The sequence below is a fragment of the Nyctereutes procyonoides genome, unplaced genomic scaffold (assembly GCF_905146905.1).
Source record: "Nyctereutes procyonoides isolate TBG_1078 unplaced genomic scaffold, NYPRO_anot_genome, whole genome shotgun sequence".
NCBI classification, from domain to species: Eukaryota; Metazoa; Chordata; class Mammalia; order Carnivora; family Canidae; genus Nyctereutes; species Nyctereutes procyonoides.
The window spans coordinates 48990389-49014860 of record NW_026575020.1 but is presented as its reverse complement, the minus strand read 5'-3'; the positions used below and the strand labels follow the sequence as shown (position 1 = coordinate 49014860).

General features: G+C 55.9%; 1 protein-coding gene across 6 annotated transcripts in view; it reads right to left on the bottom strand.

The window, feature by feature from the left end:
• The window catches only part of AXIN2 (axin 2), a 31261-nt gene extending 8751 nt beyond the window's left edge, over positions 1 to 22510 (bottom strand). For 2 of the 6 annotated variants that reach the window (XM_055321434.1, XM_055321477.1), the window contains exons 1-3: positions 18654 to 20114; positions 10880 to 11020; positions 2318 to 2420 (exon numbers count right to left, since the gene is read on the bottom strand). In XM_055321434.1, the coding sequence (XP_055177409.1) occupies positions 2318 to 2420; positions 10880 to 11020; positions 18654 to 19468 (1059 nt within the window). In that variant the 5' untranslated portion in view covers positions 19469 to 20114. Of the gene's footprint in view, positions 1 to 2317; positions 2421 to 10879; positions 11021 to 18653; positions 20115 to 20549; positions 20678 to 20753; positions 20824 to 21654; positions 21730 to 22378 lie in introns of those variants that run through there. The other 4 variants (XM_055321449.1, XM_055321440.1, XM_055321457.1 and 1 more) reach the window with 4 other exon arrangements.
• Positions 22511 to 24472: the final 1962 nt, after the last annotated feature.

The following is a 24472-nucleotide window of genomic DNA, read 5'->3' as shown; positions in this document are numbered from 1 at the left end:
GGCTGCGCGGGCGGAGAGCGGCGGGCGCGGCGCCCGGGCTGCTCGGGAGCTTTATGCGCCGGCGCCGCGGCCTCATGGAGAGCCATGGTCCCCACCAGCGTTTGCCTTGGGCAGGAGCAGTTGGTCGCACTCCGAGAGGCCCCGCTTGTTCTCTCTGTAGTACAACCAGCCCATCAGTAGCTACTCTGAAGTAGAAAATCTTCAAAGACTGTTGTCAAACATCAAAAAAAAAAAAAAAAAAAAAAGAAGGCAGCCCTCTGAGGTGGGAGGGGGGAGGCACCAGCTCAACTCAAGGAATAAAAAAAGTAGAGCCTAAACAGAAAGGGAGCTGGAAATTAAAAAAAATAATAATAATAATAATAAGATTGGAAGGGAGGTGGGGGTGGGGGAAGAAAAGGGGAAAAAAGGGAGTCACACGGCCGGATCAGAAGAAGTGGTAATTTATTTCGTGGCCACACACTGCGCACCTTTGAGGTGGTGTTGTCTCAACACTGTCCTAGATCTCCCCGGCTCTCTCCACCCCTCCTCCCCGGCTCTTTGTACAGAAAATGAAGGAAGATGCTGCGGGCTAGCAGCAGAGCACCGCTGAGCTTGGCTGCCTGAAGCTCATCTATCAAGGGAACGGGGAACATCTCCAAATCAAGTACAGAATATAAAAAGGCATCGAGGGTGCCTGCCAAAAGCAGCAAACAGAGGACTCCCACCGCCCCGGCGCTCTGTCCTCCTGTCCCCCCGCCGCCCCCCTCCCCTCGGCTGTCTGCTTCCTCCTTCCTCAATTTCCCTCTTGCTCTGCCCTCCCCTCTAGGGTTGGGGGGTTCGGGGGCTGCGGGGGTGGCAGAAAGCCGACCGGTGAAGGCCCGCACTCCCCCTGCGGCTGGGCTGGCCTCCCCCTGGCCCCCGGCACCCACTTAGCCTCGGAAGTGCAGGGCCGTGCAGGGCCGCGGAGGGAGGAGAGAAGTTCCACCCCCCCCCAACACACCCCCCAGAGGAGCCGGCCGCTCTCACACCGGCTCCCGTCAAAGCACTGCCCTATGGAGAAAGTCGATTTGCACACCCCAGGACAGGATCATCTAATTTACAAGCTTGCGCAGTAGAACTTTTATTCACACACATACTCCACTCCCCAGCACCCCCATAGTCCTGCCAAAAAAAAGTCTATCATCCACACTGCTGTATTTGTTGGGGTGATGTTATGGAGGAAGGCGGATGCTGAAGGCCCCCGGAAAGCATGGTGACAGGCTCGATTTTAGGACCCAGGTAAGTCTGCCCTGGACGGTGTCAGGGGCTCTCAGCGGGGAGCTGCTCTAGCAACAACCACCCACGCACTAACACAACATGGGATTAGCGGGTCGATGTGTTAATTTTCTGAATGTGGCATCACTGATGGACTAATTGAATACTCAGGAGCTGGCAGGAAGGATTCAGGAAGAGACGCCACTTGAAGCTGGGCGCGCTCTTCCCCTCCCTAATCGACAGGCTTCTTGCAATCTTGGGTATCAGGGTATTGCAAGAAGCGGAGCTCCTACAACGCAGGCAAGGAGGCTCTGCTGAGATTTATGGGGGCCACATGCTGGCCGCCCTCCCGAGACTTGGAAACGTAAGGGGAGGTACCAAGAAAGGCCCTCCATGCCATGCTGGCCTCTCTTGTCAATCACAGGGAGAAGCTGTTCGTGAGATCCGAACCTCCAAACCCTTCATCCATTCAGCATTCATTAGGTGCAGATGCAACAGCAGGGATGAAGCCAAGTTCTGGGGTTGGAAACAGGCAAGATGGGACAGCTGCCCTCCAGGGCTTCAGAAGTCACCCGGAGAAAATGTCCAGGGATATAATTTCCCTTCTGCAGGAGGCAGAACTTCCTTCAGCCTCCTCATTCACTGACTCAATTGAGTCTTAGCACCTGTTACGTGCGGGCCACTGTTCCAGTCTCTGCAGACGGGGCATCTAACAGAAAAGCCTCCCTGCCCTCAGGAGGCTTCCATTCCAGTGGGAACCCAACCAGAAACATGGTTTAATTCCCACCATTTCTTGGTTTCTGGAAAAGAACCGCTCTGGTTTCTCATGCAGAATTTTTTTTCAAACTGAGAAAATGTAGAGGTTCAAGTAGGTCATCTTGAGCTTCACTCTGCCCGGCATCAGACCCCAAGGAACCATGGAACACCTCTTGCCTACTTCCCCCTTCCTTCCCTTCACCCTGGCAGACCCAGCCACTGCTCCTCCTCTTACCGGAGACCTAACCCCCCCCCCACCTCCCACCCCTTTTCTTCAAGACTCAACATGGCTGAAAATATCCACCTTTCCCCTCCAGGCTATACTCACCGGGAAATGAGGTAGAGACACTTGGCCATTGGCCTTCACACTGCGATGCATTTCTCTCTGGAGCTGTTTCTTACTCCCCACACGGTAAGGAGGGATTCCATCTCTGAGGGAAGGGCAAAGACAGAACCCACAGGCTCGTGAGGACGCTTCCAGCACGTGGGCTAACTCACAAGCTATCCTGAGATCCCACCAATGGACAGGACCATCACATGCCTCCCTGCAAGTATATCCCGGTCCTGGGCCCCATGGCTCTTCCCAAGGGGAATGATCAATCCAAGATCAACCTGCCAAACCCCCTGCCCATCACCTCTGTAAACTGGGGCTCCCTCTCAGATTCAGGGTGGACAACTTGGAGCTTTGCAAGCTCCCCTCACAAGCTCTGCCTTAGAACAGGTCACACTCTAGCCAGCCCAAAATGAAGACTCCCCTATTTCATCTCACAGGGGCCCAAGCAGGACAATCTGAGGCCCCTTTGGTCCTCCTTACAGTCCGCTGTACTGCCTCAGATCAGGGCCTTGTGGAGCACACCAGGGAAACATACTGTAGGAAGAGGGACCACAGCCAGAGAGCCGAGCCAGGCAGTAATGAAAGTGTGCCTAATTCTCCAACAGTCAAGCCCCTGATTGCTTCCAAAAGTCTCCCTTCTATAAATCACCACCACAGGACTATCTCTGGGTGCCTTTCCTCCCTCAGCTCCAAACCCTACCACCCCCAGACTAAGGAATCCCCAAGGACACGTGACCAACGTGGGCATAAAGACAAAGCCCCAACTACATGGCACTCCGTACAATTTCAAATATTTGCATACCTACTATGTGCCAGACCCTGTTCCAAGCACTGGGCAAGACAGCAGTGAAGGCAGGGGGTAAAAATGGAGACGACCACCCTCACAGGGCTTCCATTCTAACGGGCAGTAGGCAATAAGCAGAAAATGTAAAAGCCAAGTCTACAGCGTGTTAGAAAGTGCCAAGCGCTGGGACAAAATACAGGGCAGGACATGGGAAGAAAGGATGGTGTGGGAGGTGAGGAGCTCCAGTTTTTCAAGGGTGGGGTGGGGGAGGGAGTACCAACGAAGTCCTCGCTGTGATGGTGACCTTTGAGCAAACACCTGAAGGCAGGATGAACCCTCCTCCTTCATCATATTTAATTTAAAAAAAAAAAAAAGAGGAAGTGGTTGAGGTAAGAAAAGACTCCACCCCAGCTAGTCTTCACTAAAACAGGACCTGAAGTTGCTATGATCTTTTTTTTTTTTTTTTTTTTTAAAGAATTTTGTGCTTGAAAGCAGTTCAATGGTCAAGGTGTCACTATTTCCCACTGGTGCCCCTTCTGGAGGTCCCTTATTGACAAAAGCCTCAGGGTTCCAACATTCCTATGCTGAATCATACTTGGAGGCTGTAAATATTGAAATTAGGTATTTGGTTATTTCCTTCTTCCTGGTGTTTTGTTCATCACAGGGCAGAGGGAAGAAAAACATCTTTGGCTCATATGCCTAAAAATACCTGGGAGTAGCTGGGGGTAACTGGTTGACCTCTAGGTCCTCATCTGTAATGCCCTAGAATTCCAAGTGGCTGCATTTTCCAGAAATCTGTTGACCTAGGCCAGGTCACAGGGCCACTGTGGGGCTGATACAGATCATGGCAGGTCACTACATCCAGGAGGCATGTCAGCCAAACCTTGGCTAGGAATTAGACATAAAGGATCCAATTGTATGGAGAATACAGGGGGAGAAGAGGGATCAATATCTAAAGCAGGGGAGCGCCTGGGTGGCTCAGTCGGTTAACCGCCTGACTCTTGGTTTCGGCTCAGGGTGGCTCAGTCGGTTAAGTGCCTGACTGACTCTTGGTTTCAGCTCAGATCATGATCCTGTGAGTTGTAGGATCAAGCCCTGCATCGGGCTGCTCTGCTTGAAAGATTCTCTGTTCCTCCCCCTCTCCCTGTTCCTGTGTTCTCTCTCTCTAAAAATAAATAAATAAACCTTTTAAAAAACATATCTACAGCAGGAACATATACACACACGGGTGAGTCCTGTCCCATAGAAAGGCCCAGAGGACCAGACGCAGCACAGCAGTTGGACGAGTGCAGGCTGAGCCTCCCAGACAGCCTCCTGCTCCCTTGACTGGACCCTCAAAGGCCAAGTAGGATAGAAGGTTCCAACTCTAGAAACTTACTGAACCACCTGGAGCAGATTTAACCAAAACTCAATGTTTTCACCTTGGGATCACCAATAAGATGGCTGGCTTGACCAGTAACCAGATTCCACAGCAGGGGATTGATTCCAAAACAAGGCTGCCCACCCCTGGGTATGTGGACATATAACCCAACTTCATCCTGAATTCACCAAGTTTTACAGATGGTCCGAGAGCCTCTGCAGCCCTCCTGGGAATCAGTCAGTAACAGTTAGGCCCAGGATCCAGATTTGAGCCACTGCTGGACTCCAGAACAGGTGTCCTGAACTCAGCAACCCACCCTCCCACCCCATCTAGAGGAGCCAAACTTCCTGATAGTCCATTTCCTAAAGTCCTGTGAAGTCACATGATCTACTGAAGCAGGGAAGATGTGGGGAACATTCTGGAACATACTACCCCACCACTTGGTACTCCCTGGCCATGGGGCACGCCAGGTGGTTCCTAAGGCACAGTGAAGATCCCCTTATATTGTCTCTTGCCTTATATTCCTTGTGGGGTGAGGGTGACCATGGGGGTCCCCCAGATTGGGCCGCACACTGAACCAACTTCCATTGCCCTAGGACTGCCCCAGGACAATGTCCATGCCCTTCTCCTGACCAGTAACACCTCCACGGACTTTAAAAGGGTGCGTGGCCTCGGCTCCAGGCTTCTGCCTGACAATCTTGGGGGGTAGGAGTCAAGCACCCCATGGACTTCACTATGACACATGCAAGGCTTCCAGAGTCCTAGAGGGGGTCCCCATCACCTCTAAGACTGTCTTCAGGTGTCCCCTAGAAGCCTCTGCTCTTCCCCTCTCCACCCTGATGGAAATCAGTTTTTATGCCCCTTGCTTTTTCCATACAAAGCAGAAGAAGAGAATTAGGGGAAGTATATAAAGAGAGTGGAAGAGGGGGAAGCAGGTCCCTGGCCAATGGAAGGCAAGAGGAACAAATGATTTCAGCACCACCACCAGGGCAGGTGATGGTGCCAACTGCAGAAGAGGAAACCCGTGACCAGGGCAGAGAAGAGACATTTCAACCTGCAGAGGCTCCAAAAGGCTTATTAACAGGTGCCTTCTTGGAAACAGGGCTTCACCCTGTCCACCCCAAGAATCTTCTTCCGAACAGCCACAAGTGCCAGAAGAGAGCGGCTCTTCTTCGTACTCAGGCTCTAGAAGTTTATGGTCTGTCTCCTGGATGCTCAGCACGGTGAGGGCCAGAGTGCCCGAGTTTCGGTCCCTATACCATCACCCTTTAATTATAAGCATTTTAGCTAACGAGCCCACTGCTGAGCCCAGCTGTTTCTGGGGAGCACTGGTTTTGAAGCATGGACTCCACTTAGCTGCCATTTAAGCCGAGCCAATTAGCTTAGCCTTTGGACTCCGCTGTGCCCAGCCTAACCTGAGCGCCGTCCTCCCGAGGTTTAGCAGTAACCGACTCACTCACACACGTGTCCACTCCCATTCCCATCTGGCAACCACTCAGGAGGCAGCCTCTGATCAAAAGCCTGGTTTTGCAAGATAAGATTTGAACTTCACTTGGGTGCCTTCCTTGGTGCCCAGAGTAAACCCATGAATAAGATAGAAGGAAATACAACTAAATAAGCAAAGGAACCCGTGCTACCCTTCCCATGGACCGAGAGGGAGGCACCTTGCGCTGGCTTTGTTGACACCCGGAGTGGAAGCGACCTCTAGGTCAGGCTGATCCTGACGGTAAGAGCAACTTTGCACAAAAATAGAAGACTGAGAGCCACCCCATCCCCCGCCCCCTGTGTCGTAGACGTAGCTTCCGTGCTTCCTGGCTGCCCCGAACACAAGCCACACTGGGGTGGCCAAGAAGAACCCGTTGCTTGCCACGTTTTCCACCCCTGGCTGCAGCCTCCTGGGCCCGACGACCCTCTGCGCCCCACACTCCAAGGAACAGGGCTTTAGGGCTTTGCTGGAGTCTGGAAGCTAACTGCCCCCCCCACCCTCCCCACCCCCAGCCAAAAAATAGAAAGCTATTTCTTCTGCGAATGCAGGCTTCAGAGTAACAGGCTCATAAAACAGCCTTCTCAGAGGCCTACTATGAAGGCCCAGATCCCCGGCCACCTTTAACAGGGCTTTTGACTTAGCGGGAAACACGAGTCCGCGGCGGGCTTTGGGAGAAGGCAAGGACGGCTTCAGCCCCCGCCAGCTGTCCCCCGGGCCCCCGGCGCAGGGCTCCCTGAAACAGCCAAGTGCAGGCCGGCCCCGCTCAACTTCTACTCCGGCCTCTTGCAAAGGCCCCCGGGACTTAATTGGTCCCGTCGCAAATGAGACGATTGCTTCCCGGGCTTGTGTCTAATGAACTCCAACCTTCTGGAGTCTATTGAAGGCTCCTGTGACCCCCTCTCCCCCGCCCCGGCCGGGTCCCCTCCCCAGCCCCTGGCAGCCCCCCTGGCAGCCCGCGCTGGCCATTGTGACGGGGAGAAGCAGCCAGGGCTCTTTTCATGCTTTATGGGGCGCTCCTATTCACTTGTTCAAGGAAATTTCAAAGGGGCCTGCTACCCTCTTATCCCGCTAAGCTTCCCCAGAAGAACAATGGGCTGAAAGCGGTTCAGTTCAGCTTTTCATCCCCCACACACTTTATTTCTTGCCTGCTCCGAGCTCTCATCTGTGCGAGGCCCACAATTGGCAGAGCTCTGAAGAGGGGTCTAATCCCAGCCCTGGGAATCCCGGGTGACCCGCCCGACACCCGGCAGATCACACACACCCAGGGCCGGCCAGCCAGAGAGTGGCTCGCACAGCCCGGGTGCTCAGGACACGCCAGGCCTGTGGGGCAGGAGAGCAGGAGGGCCCAGGGACCCCCCGCCCCCAAGCACCTGGCAGCCTGAGACCCATGGGGACCACCCCCGGCCTCCCAAGGGCTCTCATCCTAGAGACCTCTTTGTCCCCCACAGTGGGCAGCAGGAAGCAAACTGCCCTGTCAACTCCAGAGAGAGGAGGATCTTACACGGATGAGAAATTCGCCCCAAGGTGACAAGAACATGCCCACGTAGGTCCAGCTGCGGTGGCTTCATGGGACAATCACTTGCCCACTTGGTTGGGAGAAGGCTCAGATCAGACCCAACACTGAGGCCCCAGGTCTCCCAGCCTTCTGTGAACCTTCCCTCAGTCTTGACGTCCTGGTTTACTCACCACCAACCCAAGACAGCTAACAACGCTGAGGTCCTGCCTACTTGGGATCCCAAAGAGAAAGGTGCACATGAAGAGGCTCACCCTTTTCTGTCTCTAGACCCAAGTGGACTTTACTGGCTACAGCTAGGTAGCCTGGCTACCTAGAAGAGCTGACTGGCAAAGGTTACTCCTCTGATCCTGGACAGGGCCTAGGCGGTACTCCAAGTCCACAAGTGCCTTAGCTGAAGCGGGAAGGCTGAGAATGTTAAAGTCACCTCTAAAAAAAAAGAAAATTAAGAAAGTTCTTCTAAGAAGGGAATAATGAAGGGGGGGGGTGGAAGGGGAGAGCAGGGGAGAAGTTGGAACCTATTCTCTCCTACCCCTCCCCCAAACCATTAAAAAAAAAAGCAGCCTGGTTCTCTAATAAATGAAAGAAACTCAAAGTGGCTCAAAGGTCTCATCATCAACTGGTTCTACTGACACCTCATGCTGGAAATTCTCCAAGGGCCTCGGACGCGAGCTCCATCCTGCTGCACCAGCCTTGGGTCCTACTGTCCCCCTACTGTGAAAGTCACAGGTGACTGCCTCCCTTTCTGACTGGGTCTTGTGAGGCTCAGGCATGATGGAGACTACACCCAAGTCGGCTCATCACAACCCCAAAGCAACACCTCAATGGTGGGGAGTGAGATGCAGGCAAGGGCAGAAAGCCAGCCAAAAACAGTCTCTAAAAACACCAAACAGAAGCCTTACAGTGTCAACTACATTTGATCTGGGAGATTCACTCAACGCCCTCATTCCAACCCAACTTTCTCTCCTTTTACTCAATAGGCTAAGACTCCTCCCTCACGCAATCCACAAATGAAAGCTGAAGGAGTGATGTTGCTAGAAGCAAGCACACAGACGGGAGCGAGATAGGACAGCAGGCAGAATCACCAAGAGAAAAAAAGAACAACCATTTTCAAAAAGTGGGGGCGCTGCCAGCATGTATGTGGTGGGGGGCAGAGAGCCTGACATGGCCTCATACCCTACATGGTAGGAAAACAGATCTTGATACCAATGGTTGAGATCAAGCAATAAATTATGCCTGATACCATTCAATAAAAATAGAACAAAAACGTGTTATTTTAAGGACTGTGACCATCAAAAGGTCATTTTTCTCAAGTATGTGGAGTCGGGATAAAAAACTAGCTTCCGTGGAAGCCCTCATTTCTCCATGCTGGATGAAAGATGTGTGTCCCTTATTCTAATTTCACTAATGCCAAAATGCTCTTCTTTTATTAAAATGGAACCTGTCACCTTGTGGCTCTCTCTCCCTTTACTAACAGGGAATCAGAGGTAACATGAGGAAAACCAATGGTAGATTCCCAAACCAACTTCATCAACTTCCCTTCCAACTGGCTCCATGCCACAGGCCAAAAAACAGGACACTGGCCAGCAGAAACCAGATCATTTCAAACAAACTGGAAGAAGAGATGGTCCAGTTTTAGGATGGTAAAATGAACAAACTCTACATATGTCCTAATACACGGCTCAGTGGGTTTGCCTTTCAAAACTGTCCCCTTATCAAAAGAGATCCCGACTTGTGGGAAGGCTTCAAAGACCATTTCTGGAATGGTTAGTTCTCCAGTGGAAGTTGGGTGAGCTCTTGGAAGTTTTGCCCAACCCCAGGCTCCACCTCCCTTGAACCTCCCGAATCAGAATCTCAAAGGATGGCAAGAGATGGGGATACCCAGCTCAACACATACACACATACACAGCCTGCAAGGAGACACAGAGAATGGCTTTTCTCCACTCAGAGATCACCACTGCGTGACTTTGAATGACTTTTGATGCAAATTGTGACCCCACCGGATGGCCTGCTGACCTCATCAGACCTACCACACAGATGACTTGGATTGTTTTCAGAAAGCGAAGGAATAAACCGAGGTGGATGGCAGGGATGCACGAAATAGGTGAAGAGCATTAAGAGGTACAAGCCTCCAGGAACACAGTAAGGAAGTCGCAGAGATGAAGAGTACGGCATGGGCACTATCACCGGTCGCTCTGTAACAACACTGTGTGGTGACAGGTGGGGACTACGCTTATTGTGCTGAGCACTAACGTGCAGAAATGTGGATTCGCTATGCTGCACACCTGAATCGAATAGAACACTGTGTCAACTATCCTTTAATAATAAATTCTTTCTTCTCTCTCTTTTTTTTTAAGATTTTCTTTATTCATGAGATATACAGAGACAGGGAGAGAAAGGCAGAGACACAGGCAGAGGGAGAAGCAGGCTCCCTGCAGGGATCCCGACATGGGACTAGATCTTAGGACTCTAGGATCACGCCCTGGGCCCAAGGCAGGCGCCAAACCACTGAGCCACCCAGGGATCCCCACCCCCAGCTTTTTTTAAAAAAAAGGAACAAACTCTTAATATGCCGGATGCATTCATCATCAAAAGATCCAAGATCAGGTGACTCTGGAGAGAAGCCCCACTCAGGGGTAGAACCTGACACAGACAAGGCACCTGCCAACACTTAGTGAACTGAACAACGTCCAAAGAACACATCCATGAGGGGACAGCACAGAGAGATCTCTGGCTTTCTGAGTCTCACCTTCAATGCTTTTTCCTTCAGAAAACAGTGAACACACCCACACACAAACCCTGCTCCCCGCTGCTGGTTCTGCAGACTGGACGCCGGGTTCCAAGAGCAGCCCAGCACTTCTACCCAGGGAAGAAAGGCAAAAGGACAGCCAGAAGATGGGTTTCTTTCTTTCTTTTTCCTTTTTTTTTTTTTTTAAAGATTTTTATCTATTTATTCATGAGAGACACAGAGAGAGGGAGAGGCAGAGATACAGGCAGAGGGAGAAGCAGGCTCCATGCAGGGAGCCCGATGCGGGACTCGATCCAGGGACTCCAGGGTCACACCCTGAGCTGAAGGCAGATGCTTAACTGCTGAGCCATCCAGGTGTTCCTTCCAGAAGATGGGCTTTTAAACTCAAGATGATCATTTCAACCTTCTACCTTTATTTTAGTTTTCTAGCAACTTGACGGGCCTTCAAGGCTCAAGACTCAACACAGCCCCTCCCCAACTCCACCCTTCCCCCCCACACACACACCAGCACCCGGCACCTGCACACTCCCCGCCTACCACGCAAGTGTCCACACATACAGAGACGGGGTTTGCAAAGGCAGCTGAGGCCGGCTGAGGACTGTGCCGCTGGCCCGGCGGGCCACGCTGCCAACCACGTCCACGGTGAGGCCAGCAGGATACTTACACGCTGCTGTCCGTCATGGACATGGAGTCATCCGTCAGCGCATCGCTGGAGATCTCACTATCATTGGCGCTGGTAGCTGGCGCGAAGACATAGCCAGAACCTACGTGGTATGGATTAACGGGATCGCTCCTCTTGAAGGACCTGTGGGAAAAGTACAAGGTCAGCGCATCACGGCTTCGCACCAGACACCCCCGTAACCAGGCAACCCCGGGACGCACTAGCCCGCCACGTGCTCAAGCCAACCTGCTGCCCGGGCCGGTTGCGCATCTGGGCAGACAGCAGGGGCCACTTAGGGAGGGCAGGTGAGCCACCAGCCAGCCCTGGGGAGAAAGAGGGCTGGGTTCGTCTGCTGCCAAGGGCAGGTCTGCCAGGAACAGAGGAAGCCTTGAGCAGCCCCGGGGATCCTACAAAGTACTAAACACACCCTCCGAAAGAGGAAGGCACTGGACTCTGCACTAGGGGGGAGGCTATCACATGAAAGAGGAGAAAACGTCTGTAGAGGGGAAGGGTCTTCTCCCTCCCACGGCCACGTCCAAGCCTGCACTGGAAGAACACAGTTTTTGGGCCCCAAGATGTCTTACGCATCCAAGCTCCCCATCCCGGGTCGGTTAGCATAGCTCCGAGATTCAAGCAGCCAAGGACCTAGCACAGCCCACTCATCTCAACCCTGGGCCCAGCACACTGGGCGGATGGGATGGAAAAGCTCAAGACAACATTCAGGACTTCCACCCCCCACACCCCACCCCTGGAGCCGGGCCCTGCTGTGCCCTCCCCCACCCTGCCCCCACCAGCAGCCAGGCTAAGACCAAGACCACAGGATTAAAATGAGCAGCACAGCTGTTTCAAAGGAAGGTCCGGGCCCCTCCTCTGGTGTCTCCTGCCCTTTGTTTCAGTGGCCTCTGCCTCCCCACCCTGCCCTCTTGATCTCCTCTCAGAACAACCAGTGTGTCTGTCCCCTGCTGGGTTGCATTCCTCATGTCATCAGTGAGGGACGTGAGGGGAGAAGGAGGAAGGAGCCACAGTGGGCAGCGGGCTGCAGGAAGGGGCCTGCAAAAGGCCCCCTTGACAGACCCCGGCACCCTCCATTGGGCCCACCAAGTCTAAGCCAACAGCAAAGGAATCAACTGGGGGAGAAGAGGAAGGCCCAGAGGAGAGAACTGACTCCATCAGGCCATTGCTCAGATCTCTATAAGGATGGCCTGGGGGGATGGCAGATGAAAGGGACTCTTGAAAGGTCAAAGCAGTCCCTGCGTGCCATCACCCAGCTCCTGTTCACCTCCTATGTGTGTGGCACCGTTGCAGGCTGTGGATTGGCCCCACCAGAGTCCCTGGTCTCCTGGCACCAGTGGCCTGGTCCCGATTAACAGGGGGGTGCCCTGGGGGAGGCAGACACAGTGTTGGCACAGGCTCACAAAGAGGGGCACACGTTCACACACATCACACCATCCTGTGCTCGCAGCCCCCGAGGGGAGGAGGAGCTCTGGGCCCACCTCACCAGCCTGCCTGGGGTCAGAGCCAGACGTCACTTGCATGACACGGATTTGTTTGGCTCTCAACCAAACTCTTTTTGCCTAATACAAAGACCAGCCTCAAGGGTTTGAAAAGTTCTGGCGGCATGCGTGACCCAGGCTGTGCCACCACATTGGACTGAGGGAGGGTGGGGCGCGGGCAGGAGCTGTGGCCACAGTCTGGTGTCAGAGCCTCGGCGGGGGCGGCTATGATGGGAAAGATGGTTAACAGGTGGGCCCTGTTGCTAAGGGTATGTCCAGAGTCCAAACATTCTAGAGCCAGAATGAACCAAAGGCAGCATCTTTAGTTTAGAAATGTGAATAAAAACCGAGTTGCCAAAGACTGAGCGCTTAGTAGAGGTGCGCTGTTTGGCGCACACAGTAGGTGCTCAAGGAGTGTCTACTGCTCAGTCACCTTACAGCCTCACAACCAGGGCAGGGGGCCCAGAGCCCTAGGTAGGGGCCAAAAGCCTCATTGGAGGCCACTTGGCTGGGGATGTGGCCACAGTGAACCCACATCCAGACTCCTAGAGGGCTCAGCGTCAGTGGGAACCATGATTCTGCTCTATCAAGCTGGAATGGAACATAAGGCCACATCTTGGAAACAGTACGTGGATGCAGAACTGACCAGAAAGTACAAATGAGGAATGGCATACATGAACCCGCTGAGTATCTTGGACCGGGTGACCCTGAGCTGTCATTGAGACACAGGCTCTGTCCTCCCATCGGTAGAGGACAAGAAGTCTCCCCACCTCCCAGGATATGTGGCGATGATTACATGAGGACGGTAAGGCCCTCCATGCCTCAGCTGTGGTCCCGTGTCCTCAATACGGCATTTGGAGACACCAAGACTGGAGAGAGAGGATGAGTGGGAGCAAAGGAAAGGCAGTTGACTTTTCTTGGAGGAGGGATGATGGAGTCAAAGAGTTTCCTAGTTGATAAGGGAAGTCAAAAGAGAGGAGAGGATGGCTTCGTCTGGCACTGCCAGTAAAGGCAGGACAAGAGGAAATGGACTTTTAAGTCCATAGAAAGCACTTCCTACTTGGTCCAACTAGAGCCCTGGAGTGTATGGGGCTATGGACTCATCCAAGTGCTTAAAACAATCCAAAGCTCCCTCCTCTCTCAAGTGCTTGGACAGGGCTACTGCCTCAAAGCAGGGCAGACGAGGACACCTCTTCAGGGTCCCCTCCTAGCTTTCAGAAACCCAGTGGTAGGAAAGTGCTCTAAGCCCTGGATAGGGAACGGGAATCGAGAGGCCGAGAGCTGGTGCTGACTTGGCTCCCAGCCAGCAGGTGACCACAGTCGAGTCACCGCCTCCATGGACATAGGGTCCTCACCTAAAAAATACATGGTTCAAACGTGGCCATCAGCACGAAGTTCTTATGTTCTCTGAAGAACCAGGGCGCTGTGATTTGCGGAGATATTAGTAATACCCCCCAAAACCAGCTGCCAAGGAGAACAGAGCTGTCGTGGCCCTTCTTTCTTCTGCGGAATTTAGCATGACTCGTAGTCACGCGGCGCTGGTGTGTCTACACGATGAATGCCTGTCCTGTGCAACCAGACTGTAAGCTCCATGAGGGCAAGGACCAGATCGGTCTTCTCTGCCTGCGTCTCCCCAGCTGGCAGAGCATGGCAGAAATTCTAGCCTTTGCTGAACTTCCTTAAAAGACCTGAGGGCCATCTGATGGGGTTGCTGAAAAGTATTTTAGTCCAAGAGGCATTAGTGTAAGATCAAAAGAGCCCACAGAGCCCTAAAGAGCATTCAGACACTCTCTATGACTCCACTGCTCTGTCCCTGTGGCATTAACTCAGTGACAATGTCCTGAAGTCAACCTCTACAGGGAGCAAATGACTCAATAGAAATCCCTCCTCCCTCCCCAAATCCCATGTGTGCTCACGGCTTTGCACTCCTTGGAGTAGATCACAAAACACACGGATCCCAAAATAAACTTGTCCTCCCTGGCTTCCAAAATAGAGGGCTCCTGTGCGACCAGTAATTAAACATGGACTATACTGCCCTTAGCTCACTTGACTGCAGGAAAGTATTTGGATTTTCCTGCAATCATAACGGGGGGGGGGGGGGGGGGATGGGGGGGATACGAAGCCAAGGAAGGAGCAGGGTTGTGGAGGACAGAAACTTAATTTTTAAGAACCCAGAATGTTGTCAAAATCACCACATGATTTTAAGAAAGTGGATTAGAGTTCTTTTCTTGAATCGAAAGAAAGAAAGAAAGAAAGAAAGAAAGAAAGAAAGAAAGAAAGAAAGAAAGAAAGAAAGAAAGAAAGAAACTCAACCACGCTACAGTAATTGTACCCAGATGCTTTGATTATTTCTCGGGGCTGCCGTGCTCTCACAGTTACTGCAAGGATTTTAAATTCCTACAGAGAGCGGAGGCCTATGGTACAGATTTTGCCCTGGGAGTGCATCCACGGACCTCCGCTCGAAGCTTGCGTGTGCACAGGGCTTTCAGCTGTCAGGTAGCACAGTCTCCTGGGACCTTAAGGGAAGGGAAATTGTTTGCTGGCTCTTTTTTTTTTTTCTCCCCAGCTTACTCTTATCTCTTATCTGGATGCCAGTGCTGTGGCCCCTGCCCCCTCCCCATACAGCAGGGCAAAGCTGCCATCCAGGCGTCACAACAGACCTGACCTTTGGGGCCTCCTTCTGGGTCTCCTCTCAAGACAATGCAACTTAAAAAAGTATTTGCTTCGAAAGCTGTGCGTTTAGGGCTTTCCACAAGCCCTCTGACCATGTACTCACCAAGTCACCGCCCAAAGGGCAGTTTGCTAAGGCATGAGCAGGGGGTGCTCAGGGAGGGGCCTAGCACTGGGTGGCTGAGCCATTGCGGAGAGGTGGACTTCTACAAGTGTGTCTCAGCAAACTGCCTTCATCAGAGATTCCAGCCTCTAACTGGAGGCTACTGCTTCCAGCATATCTTTCCTATGGCATCATTTTCTTTGATAATTGAAGCCAAGCTTGATTCCAGTGGCTTCGCACAAAAACGGGCCTCATCAGCGAGTTCTTTCAGAGAACAGGAAGCACTTGGAGCCAGCAGAGGGCCATCTGCTAGGCCTGACTTATTTTTAAGGGAGGCCAGAGGAGAGGGTCCAATGGGAGACAGAGGAGACCCGGCTGGTACAGGATGGCCCCAGCGCCAGGGCAGACGGGGAAGGACACAAGGGAGCACTCTGTGAGCCCAACACTGTGTCCTTCCCAAAATAAATGCTGGGCTGAGCTCCTAATCCCACAGCCCCTCTACACACACCTCAACACTGTGTGTGTGTGTGTGTGTGTGTGTGTGTGTGTGCGCGCGCTCGTGCGAGTGTCTGCGCAGTGGGGCTTTTACACGTGCTTCCACTAACCGGTCACTCTTGCTCAAAGTTATTTATAGAGACCATCAAAAGCCCAGGCAGCCCACTCAAGCACTCACAAACCAGAGTCCTTCCCTCCGAGAATAATTCCTGCTCTTCCGTTCCAACTATTTATATTAAACCTGACACCAAATCAGTGAGGACACAAACAAGTCATTAGAAAGGAGGCCTCCGCTGAGTGACCAAGGTAAACACAGGGCTTGGAAGACGAGCCAGCGCTCTTGGCACCCAGCTGCCAAGGCTGCTCCTCAACAGCGAAGGCAGGCGGACCCCTCAGCAGGGCTCGAGTTGTCGGTTTCATTCATGTCACTGGCTTCTGAAGCCCATCCCATCTGCCACGTACCTTGCTTGATGAGTGAGCCTACTGGAAGGGGAGGCGGGCTTGGAAGAGTTGGACAGGATCCCTACATCCCAAGAACTGGCTGAAAAGACAGACTTCAGGGGGGTGGGGCTGGGGGTGGGGGCTACTCTCCAACTTTACAGTGAATCTAGAAGCCCAGAGTCACTCTCTGAAAACGGTATCCTAACCTGGTCACCCTTTTCACAAATCCACGCCTTATCATGATTCAATGATTCGAATGCTAATGCTTTGCGAGAGTTGGGAACATTTCCCTTTACAAAGGGCTTTCTGGTCTATTATCTTGATCCCAAGAGCAAAGTAGGACACGAACAGAAGGGATGGTGCCCTATCATTGTACAGAAGGACATCTGGGAACCCCTCAGGTAGTGATGAGTGGACAGGGCTGGAAGCTGGGCCTTGGAATAATTTGGGACACCTCCCAATACACCATAGGTACACCTGAGGAGCTTGCGTGTCAAAATGAAATGGGATAGGTCTTAAGTTATCTGTGACGATGCTCAGTTAAGACGTGTGGGCTTCAGGGAGTCCAGGTAAAACACTTCATTTCAACCCAACAGTGGGAGGAAACACACACAGAGCGTAGCAACTCCAGGGCCAGGTGAAAAGGTGTTAGCTATAGATCAAACGTGCCCACAGCTCACAACCAGGAAGGCAAGCACTGGAAACACAAGGGATCTTTGGTCCCTGCTCCCAGGATCTCAAGAGCTTCACAAGAGTCATCTCTAGAAAGTTTAATCCTGGTAAAATCCCAGGGGAGGGCTTTGGAAGGAGGGGCACTCACAGGCTGGTTCTCTCCTGCCCACCCACAAAGGGGAAGGGTCGCAGCAGGGTCCTGCCTGGGAGCCCTTTCTTCCGGGTGCCATCCCAAGCCACACACAAACCACACGCAGTGCTGTTTACAGAAGGGACGCTCAGGTCCTGATGCTGGGAAGACACAGAAGCTCCACTGTCGGAAAGCCCCTGGAGAAGCAGCCTTACCACAGGACTTAAGTAGTCTCCGCTACAGCTGCCAAAACCGGAGAGCAAGGAGACCAGCACAGATTTACCAGAATGTGCATCTAATGCACCGGGGCGGTAGCAGCAGGTGCCGCCGGGTGACTGCCCAGGCACAGAGGCCCGATCTAGTATCTTCCCCAGAACAATCTGAAACCATCAGCTTAAAGATGCTGAAACAACTCCTTTCACGTGATCCTGTGCTTCCTCTCAAAAGCCAATCCAGTTCCACTTAGGTGTAGACCAGATGTCTGAGATCGGGTAAAGCAGCTCCGGGGGCTGCAGGGGCGCCCTCTGGTGGTCAGAGCCTAAGCTCTTCGCTCCCGGTGAAAAAGTCCACTCTCTCCGCCGCCTCTCAATCACCTCTCAATCACCCCTCGATCAGGCTCAGACCGGACTCCCCTGCCCCTCCAGCTACTGCCGGACACTGGACACCCGACCCTACAGGGAGACGGCAATCTCCACAGAGGCAGCCATCAGAGTGCATCCCCGGTCCCAAACACGCGAAGGAAAACACAGGAGGGGAAGCAAGCTAAGCCATGCAGACTGCAATCAAGTGCCCCCCTCTCCACTGCATGCCAACCACAAGGATCTAGAAAAGAGAGCTTCATTTTGGGTATCTGGAGGGGGAGGGAGAGACACTGAAAAACTCATTCTAGCAGGAGGTCTGAAATTGCTGCCAAAGGTCAAGAATCTTAAGGCTTGGCTATTCCGTAAAGGGCTGTTGATCTTTGAAGCCTCAAAAAGGGAAAGTACTCCAGGGCCCCGTCCCCTCTGTACACGACTCTTCTCCGCCAGCACTAAGCCGCACAACCGTCCATGGAGGTCTGACCCCGGGCTGCAAGCATTTAAAACCTAGATTAATATAACAGCAGAGCCTAAAGCTCAGAGGTCCTATATTCAGGAAAGTCACAGGACCTCCCCCAGTTAGGAGGGTTCCGTGCCGGGTAAATACGGAATTCTACAAAGAGAACCACCACCTCAGGGGTTAGGCCAATTGCTGGCTCTTAACAGAGGAGTTCAAAAGATCCCACTTACCCCCACGTCCAGTGGGTGCGCACGATATTCCTGCCTCCACAACCCAGCTGCCTCCCCAGCCACATTAATTCCTCTCTCCTGATTAGTGGTGAATGACCCCTCCAAAACCGGTGCTTAGTGTATTTGGTGACTCAGAGGCATCAAAAGCTGCTATCCTCTCTCTCTCTCTCTCTCTCTCTCTCAGCCTTCTAAGACTGGTCCAGGCTAATAAGTAACCCGCATTAATGAATACTGCTTGCCACTGTTTGAAGTGAGTCCTAGAAGACTGCAGGTTTAGATTTAGCTGTGTCTGCAGCACTTCTCCCCACTTTAAACAACGACAAGCCAAGATCAAAGGCTCCGTGGCCAGCGGTCCTAGCTCTCAACAGACCTTTGTCAGCCTCTGCAGCACATCCATCCCACCATCTGCCCCCCCACTTAACTCGAAACATCTGCCGAGTCCACCCCGTCTTCCAGCCCTACCCCCACCCCACCCGGCCCCCTCCCCAGACGGACCACGTCTTACCTGTATCCATTTTCGACAGTCTCCGTGGACCTCACATTCGCCGTCGCCCTCAGGGTTTTGCTGGACAGGCCAACCACGGTGGGTGACAGTTTGCACTTGAAGTCCGCACAAGCCCACTCCTCTTCCTCATTCAAGGTGGGGAGATAGCCACACACGACCTTGAGGCTGCCCAGTCCCCCGTTACTCATGTAAGCTGTGTTTTCTCCCCCACTCCTCACATATTCGAGGTATATATCAGAAGTCAAAAACATCTGGTAGGCATTTTCTTCCATCACCGACTGGATCTCAGTCTGTGCCTGGTCAAACATGATGGAATCAATCTGCTGCTTCTTGATGCCATCTCTTATGTAGGTTTTGGTGGCAGGCTTCAGCTGCTTGGAGACAATGCTGTTGTTCTCGATGTACCTTTTGTAGATCGCTTTGGCTACTCGTAAAGTTTTGGTATCCTTCAGGTTCATCTGCCTGAATCCGTTGCAGGCAAACCAGAAGTCTAAGGTATCCACGCATTTGTCCCTCTCCAGGAAAGTGCGGAAGAGATAAGCACCATCTTGATCGCCCAACAAGGAGTGCAAGGACTTGGTCCACCGGGTCAGAGGGGAATCCGGGGACGCCCGCCCCTCAGGCTCCCCCAACCCATCCTCATTGCGCCTGGCGTTGGAGGACACGGGCATGGGTTTGGTGACCTGGCCCTTTCCTAGCCCGGGCTGGCACGGCGGGGTCTCCCCTTCCTCCCCCGGAACCGGGGGTCGGGGGGCATCCTCGTGGAAGCTGCTGCTGGGGTCTGGGAGGCAAGTCACCAACACAGCACTGCTCATGGTGAGGGAGTTCTTCGCGACGGAGTTTGTTTGTTCCCTTCCCCCAGTTCCTCTCAGCAATCAGCGTGGTCTCTCTTTCTCTCTCAAGTCAGCAGGGGCTCATCTGAGCCTCCTTTCTGGAAAGAAAAGGAAGGGGGGAGGCAGGGAGAGAGAAAGGGGTATTGATCTAATCAAAACCAGATCTACCCAACATCAAAGCAAGAAAGTAAACAGGCTTTTCAACTCCTCAAATTCAAATCAAGCAACCCAGCTATCTGCGAGGTGCTCATCTAAAGTATCAGACGCTGCTTTTTCAAAGGCGAAATCTGAGCTCCCTGCACAATTGGGGGGGGGAGGGGCGGGGAAGGTGAGCGGGGAGCGCGGAGGGTGGGAGGTGGGGGCGGAGGGGTTTGGAAGGTGTAAGACTGAACCTTCCAAAACCCGGTCGGCCGGGGCGCACGCAGGGCAGCCTGGGCCCCGCTCGGCCCCGCTCGGCCCCGCTCCGCTCCCCTCCGCTCCCCTCCCCTCCCCTCCCCTCCCCCACGACAGCATCAACTCCGGAGACGCGCACTCGCAGCCGCCGGGCGGTGTGCAGGTGAAACCAATTTCGGTAAATTTCCCCACTCGGCGCTCCGCACAGATAAATCGAGCTCCAAACGTGCCCTTCCCCGGCATCTGGTTCCCATTCCCCCCACCCACCCTTTCCCTCGGCGCTCCCCCTTCCCACCCCTTAAAAATTCAGAAGATCCGCGGCCGAGCGCGAAGCCCGCCCAGCGAGGGGCGCAATGGGCTCCCAGCTGGGCGCCCCCCTCCACCCAGATGTAAATGTCCGCTGCGCCCCCGCCTCCCGCCAAGAATCCGGCTCCAGTCTACACCGCGGCGGCCCCCGTCCCCCAGAACCTGAGATCCACCCGCTCAGACAAGACTTTGATCTTCAAACTTTGCGAGAGAGGCTGAGCAGCCTCGGGACCCGCCGCCCCCGCGGCCCCCGCCCCCGCCCCCGCCCCCAGCTCCCCTCCCGGGGCCGCGAGCCCTGCAGAACCGGATCAGAAACCGTCTCACGCTACCACTGCCTGTGCCAAGAATCCCAAACTCTACTGACCTCAATCCCGTCTTTTCTCCAAAAGAGAAAAAGTCTCATCTCTAACCAACAAACAAGGCGCTCTCCCCAGCACGGGAAGGAGCCGACCCGGGCGGGGCAGGGGCGGGCCGGGGGATGGGGCGCGACCCCGCAGCCGGCGGGGTGCGGGGTGCGGGGTGCGGGGCCGCGCGGGCGGGCGGAGGGAAGGTGGGGCGGCCCCGTTACCTGCAAGACGAAGGCGGCCCGAGGCCGGGCTCTCATCTCCGCCGACCCCCCCGGCCCGCCCCCCCGGCCCAAATCCAACCGAACGCGCCCAGAGCCCCGGGGCGGGGGCCTCTCGGGCCGCCGAGCGGGGAGCCGCAGCCCCCGGGGCGCCCGCCGCACCCCGAGCCCGGGCCGGTCCCCGGCGCCGCCGCTCGCAGAGGCGCCCGCAGCAAAGGCTCGGGAAGCGGCAGCCCGGTCCAGCAATGGCGACGCGCGGAGTCCCTGCCTCTCCGCACAGGGGGCCGGGGCGCGGGGCGCGGGGCGCGGGGCGCGGGGCCCGGGCGGGGACGAGGACGCGGGCGGCGCGGGCGCCCCGGGCTCGGGCCGCTCCTGCGCGCAGACTGAGCCTGGCCCGGCGCTCGGGGCCCCTAAGCGCGGCCCGGCTGCCGGGAGGGGAGAGGGGAGGGGGGAGGCGGGGAGGCGGGGAGGCGGGGAGGGGGGCCGAGAGGCGGGAGGGGAGGAGGGGGCGGGGGAGGGGCGGGGAGGGCGCCCTGCGCGGGGGGCGCCGCCACCCTTTCATCCCACCTTCCGCAGCTCTCCCGCGCACTCGCGCCCCGGCTCGCGTCCGTGAGGACCGCAGCGTCGCGACCCCGGGGTGGGGGTGGGGGGCGGGGGGACGAGACCTGCCCCCGCCGCCCCCGCCGCCGCCACTCGCAGAAGTCTCTCCGCCGCCGCCCCCGCCGCCCCGCCGCCGAGGGGGGCCCCGGGCTCCGGGCGCGCGGGGCGGCCGGGCCAAGCCCCCCGGAGCGCCGGGCGCCGCGCCCGCCCGGAGAGCGCCCCGAAATAGCCGGGCCGCCAACTTCAAAGGCCGCCGGCACATCAAAGCGCGCGGGCCGCCCGGCCGCCGCGGCCTCGCACTCACCAGGCATCGGCGCGCGCGCTCCGCGGCGAGACCTCGCAGGCGCCCCGGGCAGGGCCCCGGCCCCGGCCCCCGGCTCGGCTGGCGGCGGCGGCAGCCCCGGGCCCCCCCGGGCCGGTCGCGGCGTCGGGGAGCATCGGGAGGCGCGCGGCGGGGGAGGGCGGCGCGGGGAGACGACGGCCCCGGGGCTGGAGCGGGAGCCTCGGGGAGGGAGGGCGAGCGGCGCGCTCCGCCGCCCCTTTTATGCAAAAGACCCGAGTGGGCCTCCGCCCCCGCCCCCGCCCCCGCCCCCGCCGCGGCCGCCCCCGGCCCCTCCGGCCCCTCCGGCCCCCGCCCGGCCCGGCTTTCCGCGCGGGTCCGGTTTCCAGCAGTCGCTCCGCGCACCAAATGTCCTCCGGGCGCTTCCAACAAAAACTGCGCCGTGGATTTAACTGTGCACTTCAAAGGCGCGAGCCGAGCGCACGGTCCTGAAAGGGAGGTACGCGCCGGCCGCGCCCCGGGCCGCCCCCCGCGCCCCCGCCGCCCCTCCCCGGGGCCGTGGGCTCGCCGCGCCCCGCCCCGCCCCGCCCCGCCCCGCCGCGCGCGCGGACCCCCGCCCGCCCCCGGCGCCCGCGGCGCGGCCCGGCGCGACCCCGGCCCCGGCCCCGGCCCCGGCCCCGGCCCCGGCCCCGGCCCGGGGGGCGCTTCCTTTGAAGCGGCTCGGCGGGGGCCGCGCCCGCACCCCCACCTTCTACTGCAGGGCTCCCGGCGGGGGAGACGGGCGCCTGGGACGCCGGGCGGCCCCCAGGTCCATGGCTGCGAGCGGCTATTTTTATTTCCCGGCGCTCGGGTTGTTACCGAGTTGCCAGGACCTTATCAAAGCGCAGCCGGCTCCAGCCGCCTCCCCCGGGCCGGGCTCGGCAGCCAGTGATCCCGCCGCGCCAATCACCGCCGCGCTCGGCCGGCCCGCGCCGCCCGCCTTAAAGGGACAGCGCCCCGCGCCCGCCCGCCCGCCCGCCCGCCCGGCCCGCCCCCGCCCGGCCCGGCTCCGGCCTCAACCCCTCCCGCGTCCTCCTCCGCCCCCTGCCAGGCCCCCGCCGCCCCCGGGGGCGCTCTCAGCCGGAGTTCCAACTCCGTCTTTCAAGTTCTCCGGCCTCTCTGCCCGGCTTCCTCCCCCCGCCCCCCCCCCCCCCCACTGCCTGCCCTCGCCCTCCCCAGCTCTGCAAAGCAACAGTTTATTGTAGCGTTCAGGCCACCGCCAGAACTGCAAGCAAGCAGATTTCTTTTTTTTTTTTTTTTTTAATTCTTTCTTTCTATCATCAAACACTTTTGCACCTCTAGTCAAGTTTCCCTGGGATTTGGGGCTCTTATGAAGGGAGTTCCAGTCCTGGGATCCACCGGCCGAGTGTCAGAGGGCGAAGGCCGTCCTGCACGCAGAAGGCATGTGTGTGCCCTTGCGCGCGTGCATCTAAGTGTGGGTTAGGACCACGGGGCGTTTGTGGACGTGTGAAGACCGGGGTGTGAATCTGCCAGCACAGGCCTGAGTGCTGCAGATGGGCTCTGACACCTCGTTAGGGAGCATGCCTCAGTTCCCTGAAGATTTAACTACACATTCCCAACCTGGCCACCAGACCCCTTTCTGTGCCCGTAGAGAACATCTGTAACAACTGCATTCCCAACACGCTATTGCAAGCATCCCCCATCCTCCCATATGTTACATATTAAACAGACATGGAATGTCTTTTTTCTCGTTGATCCGCGGTTTTAATGTATTGAAAACTCCTCACCCACCCTCTCCTTTGAATGTCGCCTCCCCACATGCCGCCAGTCATGTTTATGAAGCACAACCTTCTCTTCTCACTTAACGTAACAAGCAAATATGCCACAAGCCTAGAACATCTCTTGCCACGTTATGGCCCCTCATATGATACGCTATCAACGTTTCCTCCTCCTGAGAAACCTAAAGGTGTCAGTCAGATTGTTTCCATAAGCAAAAAAAGCTTTCCGAAAGCTTGGGGTCTCCAGCTCTACTCACTTTTTCTTTATTTACTTGCTTGTTGAACTTAATGGATGACGACGCTTTTCAATGCAGAGGTGCCTCTAAGCCTCTCATTAGGCCTTCAGGACGTTGAAACATGCAAAAGATGTGTCTATTTAGGTTTCCGTAGGAAAAAGAGAAGGAAGTCACAACACCCAGGATCTACTGGGAAAGGGCAAGCAGCAGGGGCTGTGCTCTACAGGGGCTGTGTCCCCCCCCCCCCCAGTCTTTAGGGCTGTGAGAAGGGACTGCAGTCCTTTGCAGCTCAGGCTGCCTCACCTGAATGGTGAGGTGGGTGGCATCTCACTTCCCAATACCTGCCTGCCTGTGTCCATGTTCTTCCACTCCAGGCTCACCTCCCCAGGCAGCCTGGCTGGCAGCAAGCCCACAGTCCAGGCTATGAAATATGGCCACCTCGGGGCAAACTGGGAGGGCCGGTGCTAAGAGTGTGGCAGGATGACTCATCTTTGCCTTGGGACAACTGCTGGGTGTGAGGAAACTGGAAGCCAGTCCACTTCAGGTCGGCTCCATCTAAGAGCCTGGCCTTCCGGAATGCTGGTATGTGGGACCCATGGCCAAGGACACACCCACCCCCTTCTGCGACCCCATGAGAGCCCAGAGCAAAGCTGTCCCTGTGGTTCCAGGGAGGCTTTAGGCCACAGAGGGTGTTATTACAGGAACAGAAGTGTAAACTGAGGGGAATAAATTGCCACAGAAGTGTCTACAATACAAACAACAGCAGCAACAGCAGCGTGCATGTGTGTGTGCTTGCACACATGTGTACATACACACACACACACACAC